Below are 16,495 nucleotides of genomic sequence, written 5' to 3'. Positions count from 1 at the left end.
GAATGCTACAAAATTAAAAATTGTATAAGTCAGTAAAGTCAGAATGAAAGAAATGTGAAGTCAGTCCACAGATAGAAAAACTCTACACACACCCTCGATGATGAAGAGGTGAAAAATGTGTAAAGAGAGAGAGTACCTCACGTGCGCACCACCAGAGGAGCTACTGGTTGGTTCTCACCAGCTTGCCCACGTCAATTTCATCATTGGTGACTCTCTCTCAGGAAAAAAGTGTGCAGTGTCTAGTGAAACAACACATAACACAAGACGGTGTAGTGTGAAAACAAAAAGACACATAAACTGTGCGAACAAGGACAGGAAAAAATGGGGAGGGGTATTAGACTCTCAAATAATTGTTTATTCTGGTTAGGAGTCTATCCCCCTATTTAAAAACACAGCATGTTGCATACCTTAATAATGACGGCCAACATGTTTCATTGCCAGTTGATTTGTGGCAAATTCATCAGGGCAAGAAGGGGTCAAAGATCGCCTTCTCTGGACACACACCTTTAAAAATGGACTGACAAACACAAAAGAGACAACACACAGCTTAATTGGTTCAGCGGGAAATATATACACTGTGCATCCCACAAATGGTTAGGATTATGAGCTCAGATCCATTACCTAGTTGGGGCTATGGGCCCACATACCAGCCACCAACCAGTCGCAGGGGCGTTCTAACCTCTTTACTTTCGCCTTCCTGCTCTGCAAAGCACGACCGTAGTTAGTGCCTGCACCTGTGAAAAGAGTATGTCGATAATGTATGTCTAACCCAACAAGACACGATCCCTAATCTTGTAATACTCCTAGGGCTCTCATGGATGCTTCACCTGACGAGTCGAAAGAGCACACTGACGGCGATTCACCCATTTGTATAGTGTACCACAAGACTACCCAGTTCGTAGCTGTGTCTTCCTAAGTCCCCAAGCTGGCTTAAAAACAACCCTCTAGCACGTGCCATGCTACAAAAACGCTCTGGTTCTACACACCATAAACTTCCATGCAACACTCTAATACGGGCAGCTTTCTCTCAGTGGCTCGTATACCCCCCCGCTTACCCTGTAACTTTACTGCCAGGCGGAAACTCAGCACTGGAACAGATTGCTGCCCGACCGTGTCTGTTTTCAAGACGGCTCTAGCCCCATCTCGCGAGACTCGGCGGTTTCACGTCTCGTAACAACATGTTCTTAGGAAATGCGGCGGCCATCTTAGAACTATCTCTAGTCCTATTTACAGATAGTATGAGCCTTGTTGAAAACAATGTTCCCAGCCACAGAAGGATAGTTGAGGGTGTGCCATTTTACTTTCCAGCTACGGGCATACTCATTACCCATACCAATATCAACCATAGGGTGAACAACCGAATATCGATCATAGGGTGAACAACGGGGCAGCCATCTTGACAGTGTGTTAGATATCGGAAGATATAATCACCTCAAATTTCTTTCAATAAAGTGTACCCCAAACTATAGCACAAAGCTCAATCATGGGTAAGAGAACACGATCGTGGGCCACTTGATATATTGCATAAAATGAGGTCTCAGCAGTCCAAAGAGAATTGTCCCACAGGCCCGGAAGAGACCATTTCAGGGACAACATCAACCCCAATTGATCAATTCGGATCATAAGGCTACACCTATTATGTATTAGGCTGCACTCAAACTATCACACATAGAACATCAAGAAATGGCGAATGTCGTGGGGTCGTGTTTGCATGATGTTATACTAAACTTACAAATGACCACCTATCTGCTCACTTTGTTCCACCCAATTTGGTCATTAAGACCGATGGTATCCCCCTTCTCTGAGTAGATCCAGCGAGCTTCCTTCACAGCCAATTTTGTGTCTATTTCGCCAATGTCGCCAAAAACTTTTTCCAGAATGACCCATTTTAAAGATCTAAAGGGATGTTGCTGGTCTCGATAGTGTTGCACCAAGCGTGTGGTGAGCTTGCCGGCCCTGATCGTGCTCAGATGTTCCTGTATGCGAACCTTGACCTTTCTAGATGTTAGACCAATATAATGTAAGCCACATGGGCATGTCAGTCTATAAATTACATGACATGTATTGCAATTGGTAAACTGACGGAGAAACCAGGTTCTGCCACTACCTAGTACAATCTCAGTTGTTTTCTCGGTCAGTCCACACACCGAACAATTACCACAGGGATGATGTCCTGGGGGAAGGCTTACATTCTTCTTCCCATGCACAGGTCTCGTATGCACCAGTCTGTCTTTTAAGTTTTGCGTCCTTTTGAACGCAAATCTGGGCTGGGGCATCTGAAAATCGCTGGTCGATAGCAGTGACCAGTGTCGCCTGATTATTTGTCTGATCTTGTTAGACAAAGGGTCAAACGTCAGAACTACTGGCAAGCTCTCCCTTGCTTCCTTTTTGTTCCTTTCAAGTAAGGCCTCCCTGGGTGTGTTGTGTGCACAGATTTCAGTCAAGGCAGTCCTCATTCGCACAGACAACATGACGGCCATGTATTATATACAAAAACAAGGCGGCACACACTCTCCACAGCTCTCTCAATTAGCACAGAGCATATGGAGATGGGCAATTCCCCACAAAATCTTTCTCCTAGCTCAACATGTCCCAGGAGTCCAAAACACCGTGGCAGATCTGCTCAGCAGACAGACACAACACATCCACGAGTGGGAACTTCACCCACAGGTTCTTCATCCATTCTTTCAAATGTGGGGGCATCCACAGATAGACCTCTTTGCCACCCACGAAAACACTAAATGCCCAAGCTTCGCTGCCAGATACCCACACCCATTGTCCAAAGGAAATGCGATATGGATGAACTGGTCAGGCAAATTTGCGTACGCCTTTCCGCCTCTCCCACTCATTCCACTAGTGGTGCGCAAACTACAACAACACTCACTCACACTAATCCTAGTAGCTCCAACGTGGGCCAGACAACCGTGGTACACCACCATGCTGGAACTATCGGTAGTACCGCACCAAAAACTACACCTCTCTCCACACCTCTTAACCCAGAACCATGGAGAGATCAGGCACCCAGACCCAGCGCAGCTCAACCTTGCGATCTGGCTCCTGAAATCCTAGAATTTGGGTACCTTAACCTTCCCCCTGACTGTATGAACGTCATCAGAGAAGCTAGAAGACCCACCACTAGAGCGTGCTACGCTGCCAAGTGGAAACGATTTGTTGTTTATTGCCATAACAACACCATCAATCCCCTGGACGTGTCCATTCAACACATCATAGGCTACTTACTCCACCGCCAAAGGTGTAATCTAGCCTATACGTCCATTCGACTACACCTCACAGCAATTGCAGCTTACTTACAAAACAGGCAACATCTATCACTCTTTAGAGTACCTGCCATTAACCCCTTGTGTGCCACGCCCTTTCCCCGCCCTGTGCCGGCCGTTGCATTAGCGGGCGGGGTTTATGACGAGCTGGACTCGTCATGGGCACAGCGCAACCGCGGCCCATGACGAGTCCAGCTCGTCATGGGCACAGAAGGGGTTAAAGCCTTCATGGAAGGCCTAAAAAGAATAATTTCCCCCAGAGTACCACCCTCACCTGTGTGGAACTTAAATATCGTTCTCACAAAGCTAATGGGGCCTCCCTTTGAACCTTTACACAAATGCGAACTACAATTCCTAACATGGAAAACAGCTTTCCTTGTAGCCATCACTTCCCTTAGAAGGGTCAGTGAGATACAAGCACTTACCATACAAGAACCTTTTCTTCAAATACACCATAACAAGGTTGTTCTCCGTACCAACCCAAAATTCCTACCTAAAGTCATTTCCCCTTTTCACCTAAACCAATCTGTAGAACTACCAGTATTTTTCTCGCAACCACAGACCGTTGCAGAAAGGGCTCTGCACACGCTAGATGTCACACGAGCCTTACTCTACTACATCGAGAGAACACAACCTTTCCGCAAGACCAAACAACTGTTTGTCTCTTTCTCTCCACCACACAAGGGCAACCCCATCTCAAAATCAGGGATAGCAAGGTGGATTGTAAAATGCATTCAGATTTGCTACCACAAAGCAAAACTAACGCTATCCGTTCCCCCTAAAGCCCATTCTACACGAAAGATAGGGGCTTCCATGGCATTTTTAGGGAACATCCCATTAGATGATATCTGCAAAGCAGCTACATGGTCAACACCGCACACTTTCACTAAAAGCTATTGTGTAGATGTGCAAACTAAGCAACAAGCTAGTGTGCGCCTGGCTGTACTCAAAACATTATTTCAAACCACTGCAACAGATACCAGTCGTCGCCGCTAAGGTTGGGAACAGCTATATAGTCTATGCAAAAGTGTGTAATCTGCAGCTCATATGCCTCGAACGGAATATGCTACTTACCAGTATGCATCTGTTCTTGGCATGTAGAGCTGCAGATCTACACACGCCCACCCGCCTCCCCGGCTACCTGTATCTGTTCCAGTTTATCTTATTTAGATACACACACATGGGCATCTTCACTGTTATTACTACGCTCCATCTTTCCCTGCTGGCGAAAAACAATCTGAGGATGGAGCCCAAGCCCATGCGCAATACGATCCAAAGGAGGAGTCACCGACCTCGTGACTTCCAAAGACTTTCCAAGAGGAAAAACAAACTGCAAACATCCGGGCCCAACACCAGATGGCGATCTATGCAAAAGTGTGTAGATCTGCAGCTCTACATGCCAAGAACAGATGCATACTGGTAAGTAGCATATTCCTTCCTAGGAACCTGGTCTAACCATCCAGTTGTTGAATTGCCTTTCTCTAGCACCCTTGAATGCCCATTTTGGCCCCTTCTGAGGTTGGAGGCTACAACAGAAGGGCTCCTAATCTCCATTCCTGGAATGGTGAGGTGTACAAAAAAAGGTAAGGCTGGGCGTTATTTACATAAATTGTAAAGTCAACCTGAAAAGCAGCACAGGCCTCAATAAACATTTAAAATGGCAGGATGTGCACTCTGATGCTTTCCTGGGAAGTCGACAACCTGTTCTGTGACTCTGCACCACACGTCAGTGGGCCGGCTCTTCGTCCATACTCTTGTCACTTGCAACTAAAATCTGCATCTTGTAGTGCAATGTTGGGTTATGTTGTAGTTTATTACATTCAGAAGCTGAAAAGTCACCTTAATGGAATACATGTGCATTTTTAAAGCATTTTATGATTTTACGGAGTACTTTACTTGGACAGATACTTGTTCTGTTACACAAACTTGCTGTTTGTTGATTGCCCAGTCTTACACTGTGGTCCCGGGGTACTGGAATATCCCTGGAAGCCAGAGTTCCACAGTAGCTGCTCCTTGACTGCCCTGGAAATCTGCAGTGTACTATACATTCAGGTATACGTCGCATCATCGTAAGCTTGTACTCTGCAAGTCCTTTCCTGACCCTGCTGTTCCTTTATCGTCCTCAGTTAAATGTCATTGTTCGATTAGAGGGATTTTGTGTGTATTCATTGGTTTGTGGCAATGCCCAGTTTTGCTTTCGATTGAAAGTGGTTTATCGACAATCCCTGTATGAACACCAGTTGTTCGTCAACAGAGGGCGTCATTTTATTCTGTTAGGTACAGTCTGGCGTTCCGGTAGGTGCTCGCCGATGTCCACGACGACGCTTCAGCCAGCATATTCCAAACCCCTTGCAATCCTACAGTATCGTCCCACTGTGGTGAATGTGATAGGGGCTCCACTTTCCTGTGTGTGTCCGTGTGAGGTATCCGCTCGGATACCACTGGCTTTGCTTGTGAGACATCAATGGGAAGCTACAGTTTATCGCCCAGGAGGTCAAGGTGATAGACGATAATCCTCCCAAAAAAATCTGTGCTCTCCTGGAAAGTTATCTTCAGTTTATCGATGGTCGCCGCTTCCATGGGAAATCTGTGACAACAGCAGTGAAGGAAACATAGGTGTAGGAACAGAACATTACTCAACAATCAATACATTATTAGTTTTGTCGATCAGATTAAAATATTCCTAGAATGACTTTAAATATTAACGAATGATGTAGTGCACACTACATAATAAAAATCCTGTTGCTGCCTAACTTTGAAATGACGAAGCCTTAGTCGGTGCCAACACGTTTAAGACAGTATACGCAGATCTTAGCGGGTGGTACTCAACCCACCTTGCTAGCTTAAAGGGTGTGAGTTCACAAGCGCATAGAGGAGGAGGACATTGGTGAGCTACTTCATACAAATAATAGTGCAAGTTGTATAGTTCGTAGCTACTACAGACAGTGTCCCAGGGCGAAACGTCCAGCTCCCAGAGGTCATGTCTATAGCAAAGAAATTATTAAATCAGCCCGAACTGAATAACTAGGTTGTTACATTTTTACGAAAAAGTGATTCCATCTGGGCCTGTCGTATTCGAAGAGGTAGTGAGATCCACAGTTTTGATGCTAAAAAGCCAGACGGGCTGCCCCAACACGTACTTTTTGCCGTGCGGATACAGGCCAGCATGGCTCCAGAGAATAGGGGGCGCCTCACGGTAAAAGACGGCTTGGCAAAGGGATGCAGATAGTGAGGACCCTTGTTCATAAAAGCCTTGTAACAATACCACAGGGCTTTGAAGGAAAGTCGTCTTCGGAGGCAACAAATGCAGCTTAGAAAGCGCAGTGCCCGTGGTGGCCCGTCTGGGAAGGTTCAGCGGAAGGCGGGCTGCCGAACTCTGCAGATGCTGAAGTCTCCTCAGCCATGATTGTGACACCCCTAAGTACAGGATTTTCCAGTAGTCCAGCCTGGATGTAAGCAGCGCTCAGACTACAAAGTGGGGAAGATTCAGGCAGAAAGCAAAGGATTTTTTCAAAGTTTTTAAAATCGCAAAATAATTTCTGGCCAAGGCTGTGATTTGGCCGTCACATGTGAGCCTCTCGTCGAACCAAATGTCTAGGTTCTTAGGAGGTAGAGGACCGAGAGAATCTGGCCACCATGCAAAGGACCGGATAGAGGGTTGTTTGACTAGAATGAGGACCTCTGTTTTACCTGCATTCAGCTTACGACGGTGGAGATCCATCCACTGAACGACCCCCGTCAGGCCTGTCCTCCGCAAGATAGCCGTGTTAACCGAGTTTTGTGACAGGAGGACGAACAGATAGGATCATCGGCATACGTTATGATGTCAAAACTGTGGTGCCAGATGATCTAGGGTTGGGCTAACAGAGGAGCCCTGTGGCACTCCCTGCTGTAGCGGAAAGACCTGAGGATAGAAAGGTTTGTGAAACACCTGGAAGGTGTGTTCCTGCAGGAGAGAGACAACCCACTGCAGGGCTTTGTGGCTGATACCGCATCTCCACAAACGCTCAATCAAGAGGTTGTGGTACACGGTGTCGAAAGCCGCACGGAGGTCCAACATAAGCCCCTGTAAAGGATTTAGTGGATGGAGTCAAGCAAGAGGGCAGACTCCGTACTAAGCCTCAATAAAGCTAGAAAGCTACTGGTTGACATAGTTTTCTGCAACGTTGGAAGAAAAAGGGAGCAGTGAGATGGGCCGATACTTTTTGGGCTTAGTCAGGTCTAGCAGAGGTGTTTTAAGGAGCGGCACTATCGTAGTGTGCTTCCAATGCTTCGGAACCCGGCCTGACACGAAGGAGCTATTAAGTAGCTCACGAAGCACAGGCTGCACGGCTTCCAGCCCTTGCTCCAAGATGGAGGGAGATGCTGGGTCAAGTGGAGAGCCGGACTTGAACGACACAATTATAGGGAACAATTCGGTGGGTTCAATAGGTTTGAATTATAATCACCTGGTACAAACCATGAATTGAGACACAGAGCGTCTCTGGAAATCTCAGGAAAGGAGTAATAGATAAAGGCCACCAGGGCCAGACTGGGACCCGAAACCGGCCCTGGCAAACTGTTTGGCCGGCCCCCCAATGTGTGAGGAGGGGGGGTGCAGCCGAGCTGTTTGCTACGGGCGATTTTGTTACAGGGAGCTGATATGGCTGGCTCCCAGCAAGAAAAAGGGCCCCCCAGGGCCTAAAACCGGCCCCTACCATGGCGGCCTACTGGTGAAACGCCTGGTGTCTGCTACAGCCAGTCCGGCCCTGGTCCCCCCCTTGTCAAAGAAGAACTAGGCTGGAGTATTACAGCCCTCCTCTGAAGGCGGGGTGGAGACTGAAACTCGGGCCAATGAGGATAGAGTCTTGACTTAACTCACTGTGATCCTGACAGTGGTTTTCTATTAAAGTAGACAATTGATTCCCAGCTTCCGACTGTCCCTGTTCGCTTCAGGCATATGGGCGCTATGTTTAGGCAGCATCACATTTTCTTCTTTTTTTTTTTTTTTTGAGCTACATTCTTCAAATAAAATAAAAAGGTCTCACCGGCTTGCTAAGGCCAGGCCTGTTGACTCTGCCAATGTGGGTTGGTTGGATAGCTGAGAAATGAGTAGGATTTTGCTGAAATTTATGCCGAGCCCACAAAATATAAAACGCAAAACATGTGCGTGTGTGCCTAGACAGCGGTCTCCGTTTCCCTGGCAAAGTTCAGATATTGTATTTCAGCCTTCTCCTAAAAGTAGCTTGTAAGTGACTGGGAGCCCTCCAGCAAACTGCAAGCAGCTCTCCCGTGTGCAGACCAGCCTGCAAAGCTAGATCCTTTTGCTTGTCTGAATTAATATATTGATACCAAAATTTGGAGTGTATATTTGAGATCAAAATGTGTGTATATTCAGAAGATGTTGGGAGGAAAATGGCTCAATTTTCAAAATATATTGAAAGCTGATATTTGAGTGATAAATCATGAGGTGTTTGGCAGACGTATTACCCATGTTATACACAACATTGGTGCCACAGGCATCGCAGCTGTGATTGTCGTATGTTTTTCGTGCAGAGGCGTGCAAAACTCAGTTGTTGTTTTTTTTTTTTAAACATCGCTGCTGGCTACCCTGCCTGCTGCGCCGAGGTGATCACCGATGGCATTCTTGCACAGGACGGCCACTATTACAACACTAATATTAGTAGCTCAGGATTATTTTCGCTGAACATGAGTAGCTCTTGCTGTAGAAAGGTTGGGCCCCTTGTTGTACATGGTGGGGACTGACCTACAGGTCTGACCATCTAGAATGAGCGCAGCAGAATTTACGTGCCTGGTACTAAGTGGCGGCCGCTGACACAGTCCCACTGGCCTCTGAGTGGCCCTGGCTGCAGATGTGGACTTTTGGCCTAATGCTCACAAGTACTACCCCTTACCCAAGCGCTTAGAGGCTGTTTGACACTTCCTGCGTCCGCTGTTCTTACTCAAACCAGACACGTCGTTTTGCCCTGCGCCTCTTACAAAGGGGTAGGAACACGGTCTTTTGAAACTTTCTGTGTCACTATGCAGTGTCTGCCAATGGAAACGAGCCACGGAATCACATCTCCTGACCAGTGAGGGCATTGATGAACATAAGGAAAGGATATCTGCAGAGCGTTGGTATCTTCAGGATAGAAATCCAGGATTTTCACAGAATCTTCATTCTTTCTACCACCTGAAAGTAGAAAAAAAAAGTATCAATGTGAAAATTAGATTTCTGTTCCCGCTTTGTGCTCGGACACTGGTTTCTAAGCACAATTTCCATGTATTGCACTCTCTGCTCAAAGATCTTTGCTCATTGAATACTTGATTGTTTCCCCTAACTTCACCGCAATGTTGTGGTTGAGATGTGTGCAACTTCACAGCTCTGGATACTCAAGTATCTGGGATTCTCTAACTTTGTGATTTGCACTTCCTCACCTCCTGTGCTGCTTCTGGCGAAATGTGACCAGATGTACTAAAGTCTGTGTTGAATCGTGCACACACTGTTTTCACAAGTGCGACACAGCCCAACACAGTGCAGTGTGTGCTCTGCACCTGATGCACTAAACTGGCACAGGACAGGAAGCACATTCACATGGATTTGTCTAACCCATGCTGCCACTATATTGTTTCTACAGCCAAAGGTGCGTCACTGCACGTTGTGCCTGTACACTATACAAGAGTCAAACCTATTGGCTTTTTCAATACCGATTATACAAACCGCTGCTTACCTTCTAGTTTTGCTGTCCGACTAGCGAATCCCCCTTGGAACTGAATATGAACTTCAGAAACCCGCACACTCGTTGGAAATTCCAACAATATCCACTGGGAGGAGCCCTAGGACCAAAAAAACGAGTCACCCTACATAAATAAATAAATATACATACACATTTATATTTTCATTGAAAAAAACAGAGGTTAACGTGACATTGTAGATAGGTAAGATACTAAGATTTTAGCTTACATTAAAAGACTAGAAATTTACTGGAAAAATCAAAGGTTAAAGTGATGTTATAGGTAGGCCTTGTAACAATATAAAAACTATTGTTTAAAAAAAAAAATCACCTTTTATAGTTTTAAATAACTATAATGTGGCCCTGGCCATGCACAGCTTTAGACCTTCACATATTTAATTACTCATGACGTTCAGTGACATCATTAATGACATTGGGATACTGCTGGATCCACAGTAGAAAGATTTTAAAATTTGCCCTCAGGTGGGAGTCCCTCTGGGGGTCCCTCAGAGAGCCCCCATCCCCCCAAAAAAGTCTCTCCTCCACAAGAGCCAGTGGGTCAGGAAACTTCTACCTTCGCCCCCTACACCTTAAAGTAGAGGTCTTAAAAAAATTCTGTGGGGGGGAGGGGACTCTGAGCAAAACAGTTGGATGTCGAGTGTATGTATGTATGTGTCTTGTAAAGCGCACTGCTGCCCTGAGGCGTCGTGGCGCTGTAGACCGCTGGGGAACCCGTCCTGGCTATCCCTGTGAGATGGTCCTTCCTGGGTATCTCCAAGGTGAAACCAGGCATCCCCGGCGAATGTGGGGGGCCGTTGTGGAGATGAGGCAATCTAATGCCCAAAGTTGCCGAGAGTGATCCCTGGTTAGAGTAGGCACCGAGGCGAGAATTATCGAGTCCGCTGGCCCTGGTCCACGACCCTGCCGCGTCGGGAATTGAACCCTGGTCCCGGGCTGTCCTCTGCTTCCGGGTCTGCTCCCTCTAACCAGTGAGCCACACCACTCCAAAACTTCAAAACTTTATGGCAACATTGGGGGAGTAGGAGATGCAGGGTTGAGTGCAGGGGCGGGGGCATTTGAGCTCATTTCATGTATATACTTTTCCTGTAACTCAATCTATAATAATATGAGACATTATCAGGGCAAAATCAACAAACAGAAATTGACTAAAAAAAACTATGCTCTACGTAATTTGAGTGTCGTGAGCCCCTCGCACTCATGGGCCCCAATGGAACTCCACTAATGATAGACAGCTATTTAGGGCCACAGCCGTCTCCTCTACCTCTTTCACCACTTCTCCACCATGCCTGGTCAGCACCGCAATCTTGAAACAGGCTACCTGTCCCTATTTTTATGTACAGTGAACTTGGCCCAAGGGCCCTGGAACACTTTACATTGCCCAGAATCACAGTTGATGCCGCGATCAGAACCTGGTTCCAAATTAGGCAGCTCTTGCCGGTAGGCCACACCTCCTCCCTTTTAGGAAGAAAATGACCTCCATCAAGTTGTCCCCACCTCTTTGCAGCTCTCTGCTACCAAGGAAAATTAACCTCTATACTCTTGTTTTTAGAGAAAGATATTCATAAATGTGGTCTAGCGGAATCCTCAGACCAGCTTCACTGATGATAGCTACTGCTTGCGAACCAGGCTTTTTTCTTTGCCAAATACATGGGCTCCCGTATTGCCCACAACGCGTGCTGCCATCTCTCCGATGCTCAAACTAAGGCGTCTGCTCTGCTTCAAATTTCCCCTCCTCTGGGCACTTCCTCCGAGACCCAGTGCAACGCTGGCACAGAAAATGTGTACTCTTAACCCTTGCAAGCAAGCAAGGATAGTAAAACAGCCATAAGTGGGGTTTAGTCGGGGCCATTGGAATTATATGATTCCGTTGCAACAGTGTTTTCTGTATAATTATGGATTTGCCACATAATCCATCATTTGCTGCATAATCGTTAGATCGAAACTTAAAGTTACTAAAAACACGGACATGTTTTACAGCACAGTAAAATGAATGAGGTGAAATATATGCCCAGTGTTATCAAGTGAAAACATTACAAAATAACATTGTAATACTATCACAAAATGTGCTGCAAAATGCCACATAATTCGCTTTTTCTTGCCTCTTTAGTCAACCCTGCCACATGATTTGGTCCTCTCCTGCCACATAATTCCAGTGACCCTAGGTTTAGTTGGCCACACAGACATCTGCTATGGTTGCATTCGCTAACTGAAGTTTATAATGTTAAAGAGTGCATTTCCCACAGCTAAGTTAAACTTGCGTTGTTTTTTTTCTCATTTGGCATGTGTGTATTGTTGTTATACCAGAGGCTGAAAAACAAAATAGTTACTGAATATTTTGTTAATTTTATCCACACCTTTGACCCCATCACCCTACTTACTGACTATGGGCAGAGCACTCAGGATTACAATTGCACTTTTTATGCACTTAAACCTCTGCACATAAAAGAAAGCAGCCTGGAAACGTGCCAAATTAACAATGCCGCTGCAACCAGACCTCCTTCACTTACAAGCACTTGCAGACGCATTTGCGCCCCCCTGGGAATGCAGTCATGGGGACCTGGGGGTGCGCACAACAGTTTAAAGGCCTGTGCCTTAGAGGTATAAGGAGGCGGGGCTTGCATCTTGGACCTATCACTTGAGTTCAGGCCCTTTAACAACCGGCATAGTCCTCGGCGGTGGGCTGTAAAGCTATATCAAAGACCAGGCTTGGTTGTAGCCCACGTATGTACTGATGTTTGATTTTTGCAAAATCAATCACTCACCTGGTCGGAGTTCCAGCAGGTGTCCTCATTCCCGTCAAACAGATACTTTTTGCCAAATTGTTTCACATCCCTATTCAGAACTGAACTTACTCTGCATGCAAAAGGGAAATACAAGAGTTAAAGCACTTCAAAATAGTATTTTTCTACTGTGCAGATTGCAAACGCCACAGCAGCAGTTAATTACAATTCAAAAGGGTCAGCTGTCAAAAGTAAAGTGTGATGGACTGTTCAGAACTCAGAAAATAAGTAGGAACGGACAGTTAAGCCGAAGTGAATTCTGTCCAAACTCCTGAACTAAGTGGATTCCTCATCAAAGTCCGAGACAGGTCTAGAGAAGCAGCGCTGAGAGCGGAAAGCGACTCAGACTCCTGGCAGAAGGGTCACCAAATGCTCCAAGCCACCAGGACCCAGAGATGCAGTCCTGGGTTCTCATTTTACAAACCTGGAAATGTGAAGTAGGACTACAACTCCCAGAATTCATTTGTTTGCAGAAGGAAAATCCAGGACTCGAATATGTGACCCATGTTAACATGAAGCAACTCCTCTCATTTGGTGGGATCAGATATTGATGCCTGGCTTTTAGTAGTGTCCCTTATACCTAAAAACGTATTACTACTTTTTTTTTTTTTTATTCTAAAGTGTGAATTGTTTTTTAGTAGCAACTGTTGTATTCTACATTCTTTAGTTTAAGATATATACATTTATGTTGGAAAATATCAACAAAATCTTACTTTATAGGGCGCCCCATTTAATGGCTATAGCAGAGTCTACACACACGCCAAAAACATGTGGCGAGGCTTGGAGGACCGTTGATTGGGTTAAGGGGCCTCAACCGCGCTGGCAGACAGCATAAGCCTCTCTCAACTTCACAAATGTTCCGAAAGGCCCTGGACCCCGAGGCGCATTAAGGTTGTTCTTCTGGAATGCTCATGCATCACCAGGCTGGTCCCAAACTTAGACTGTGCCGTTAAAGGCTATAAATACAAAAATCTTCTAATGGGCTCCTCTATAGACTTATTAGATGCCTCCACGTCACCGGGACACACGTTTTCCAATCCCGAGCTTACTTTTACTTTTACAGGGCACTGTTTCTAGTCCTATTGCTTCCATGTAAATGGACTAAAAAGACAACTCCTAGAATGCGCTTATCTGTTCACAGAAGATTAGGCCGGGTATCCAGTCATGTGTTCATCTTATAACTCCAGGTCTGATGTGGACTTGAACTTCTAGAAGCTATGTTCCCTCAACAGCTTGCAAGATTGCTCAGCGACTTGAACACTCAAGGCTAAAACACAGTGATATACAAGTCACCAAGTTTACAAGTTCTGGCAAGACCAACTGAGGCTTTCATACTTAGGAAGTCAGTTTTGAGAGTCGCATTAAATGTGTTGCCAAGAGTTGTGAAAAACAGAGGTGTGGTATGGAACACTAGATTAAAAATACAGGCTATTACCATTAATAGACACATAAGGTACATGTTATAGTTGATCTGGTCTCCAGGCCGGTATTAAATAAGTTTAAAGGGTCCATCCGGTGAATGATGTCATAATAAACGCAAAACCCAAGCAGGCGCCATCAAATAAAGCAACATTGTCTGAAATTGTCCGGAGGCTTGAGACCCTCTCGGAATGCGGAAAAGTTTCTGCTCTAGACCCCCTCCTTCAAAGGGGAAAAATCGATGGCTCAATCGTTCTCAGGTAATGCGGTGAGAATCTGGAACTCGCTTCCTCCATTGCTCCGTGCCGCCACCTCTATCCGGATCTGCAAAGCGGACCTCAAATCTCTTCTATTCCAAAGACACTTTCAGAACTAATACCTTCATTCTCAGACCCCTCTAGAAAGTTCACTAGTCATTTTAAATTTGTAATATTTTCTTGTACATTCCTCACCCTTGCTTGCTGTGTTTGATATTGTGTTCTTGTCATTCTATATTTTTCCCTACCTCTTCTTGCGTTGCTGTGCTTGATTCTGTGTCCTGCTATTTTTTAACTTTCTATTTTGTAACATTTCTCTCATGTAACCTAACTGGTTTACAGCGCTCTGACACCTTCAGGTAAAGTCCGCGCTTTATAAAAATGCATTAAATAAATGGATAAAAAACAAATATTGCCCAACTCAACAGGGCTCATTTTATCGACATCAGAAGAAGGAAAGGCTAAGTGGCCCTGCCAGGATTTGAATCTCTAACATTGAGGTTTCACACACACATCTGTACAATCGAATACATTAAGCATTGATTGCGCCGGACTAATTTTAGAAAAATGACAATATTGGGTGTGTGTGCTCTCGGAGAATGGTCCCCCAGCTCTGAACGCTCGAGAACACACAAACCTTATGAATCTGATGAGCTCCAGAAACTCCACAAATGTATCCGATTGACCCCTGAATATCATTGATTCCGCATGAGTGGCCCCTGGGCCCCCTTCATGTATTGTGTCCCTGCGCACACTGCCGGCCTGGCACACATACCCCTGCATTAGAGAGCCCCTCCTTACCGGCTCACGGTGTCTGCACACAGCACGGACGCCGACATCTTGCCTCAGGTGCCGTAAAGCAAGGCTTGCTCTTCACGACAGCATGCGTCACGTCTCGACGGTCATATTGAGTGTGGCGGAAACACAGCCGGCCTCTCTTCATGTCACCTTCGTCCAGGAGATGCCCTTCTCATAGAAGCTCTCATGCGTTGGGATTCGGGCTAACTCCTGAACACACATGAGTGGCAGTCTCTGACAGATATTGTCTTTGTCACATCTAGAACAAAAGGACTTTATGAAAAAATAAATCTTTCCTTTCGGGAGGAAGTCCCTACTGCCTCCACAGGGCTGTGGTCCCTTCTTAAATGGTGTTTTGTCCTCATTTTGGCTCCTCACTGGGCTGTGAGTAATCTCGTGAAATCCTGAGGTTCGATTCTGATGGGGACTGAACTGAAGGTCACCTCAATATGACATGCTCTGGCCTGAAACTAGGGTTGCCACCTAAGTGGGTTTTTTTAACGGCATCACCAGTATTTTAATATGCTGGCCAGTACAAAAATAAGCAAAATCACCAAAAGTCAGTATTTTTAGTTCTTGTCTGTACATTCTTCAAACCAAATAGAAAACACTTTTAAATGTGCTCTAGAGCTAAGTTAATGATGCAAGACTAATAATTACTATAAACAATGGCAGAAAAGCCATGTTACAAATGAATACATACGATTTTGTTTAAAGTTGTGTTAAGTATCACATCCTGCCCTTTTCAGACTTAAAACAAATTGCTGGTATTTTTTCACTTCAAATGGTGCCAACTCTACCTGTAACAATTATTTGTTCCTTCCAGTAGTATAATGTCTGGGAACTATATTCCTGGGTCCCTTACAAATCGCTGCTGGAGGTTCCGTGGCTGCCCCGATGAGCCACGTTCTCACCTCTAAATCATGATAGGCCATAGGTGAAATGTATTTAATGGCAGCAAAATCTGAGTAATTTTACGATATGGTTGTTGCTTGAAATTTCTGAAATTAGGCAATTTTGGCCAGTTTGCATAATTATGTGCCATTTGTGATAAAACTTTGCCACAAATGCCGCAATTGGTAGATGCACGGAACAACAATGCGAATGTTTGTTGTTCACGGTGCTCTTGTTTAAATACATGCGTGTGCCTAGACTTGATGCACGGCTGCATTTTGCTCCAAAATATAACTACATTTGCCATAATTTTGCGTAATTGTCCGAACCCAAAT

The 16,495-nt window shown here is 45.4% G+C and overlaps 1 protein-coding gene across 2 annotated transcripts; it reads right to left on the bottom strand.

Moving 5' to 3' along the window:
• Window positions 1–5,059: 5,059 nt before the first annotated feature.
• NR2C2AP (nuclear receptor 2C2 associated protein) lies at window positions 5,060–15,425 on the bottom strand. Of its 2 annotated transcripts, none has more exons than XM_085637767.1 (5): window positions 15,270–15,425; window positions 12,775–12,865; window positions 9,989–10,094; window positions 9,383–9,450; window positions 5,060–5,867 (listed from the first exon to the last, which is right to left on the bottom strand). In XM_085637767.1, the coding sequence occupies exons 1-5, from the start codon at window positions 15,305–15,307 to the stop codon at window positions 5,751–5,753; spliced, it is 420 nt and encodes a 139-aa protein (XP_085493893.1). In that variant the 5' UTR covers window positions 15,308–15,425; the 3' UTR covers window positions 5,060–5,750. The 2 variants fall into 2 exon arrangements, with proteins under 2 accessions (XP_085493893.1, XP_085493892.1); XM_085637766.1 differs by lacking the exon at window positions 15,270–15,425 and adding an exon at window positions 15,106–15,231.
• Window positions 15,426–16,495: the final 1,070 nt, after the last annotated feature.

The sequence above is a fragment of the Triturus cristatus genome, chromosome 12 (genome assembly GCF_964204655.1).
Source record: "Triturus cristatus chromosome 12, aTriCri1.1, whole genome shotgun sequence".
Taxonomy (NCBI): domain Eukaryota; kingdom Metazoa; phylum Chordata; class Amphibia; order Caudata; family Salamandridae; genus Triturus; species Triturus cristatus.
This window is presented reverse-complemented; position numbering and strand designations above follow the sequence as displayed.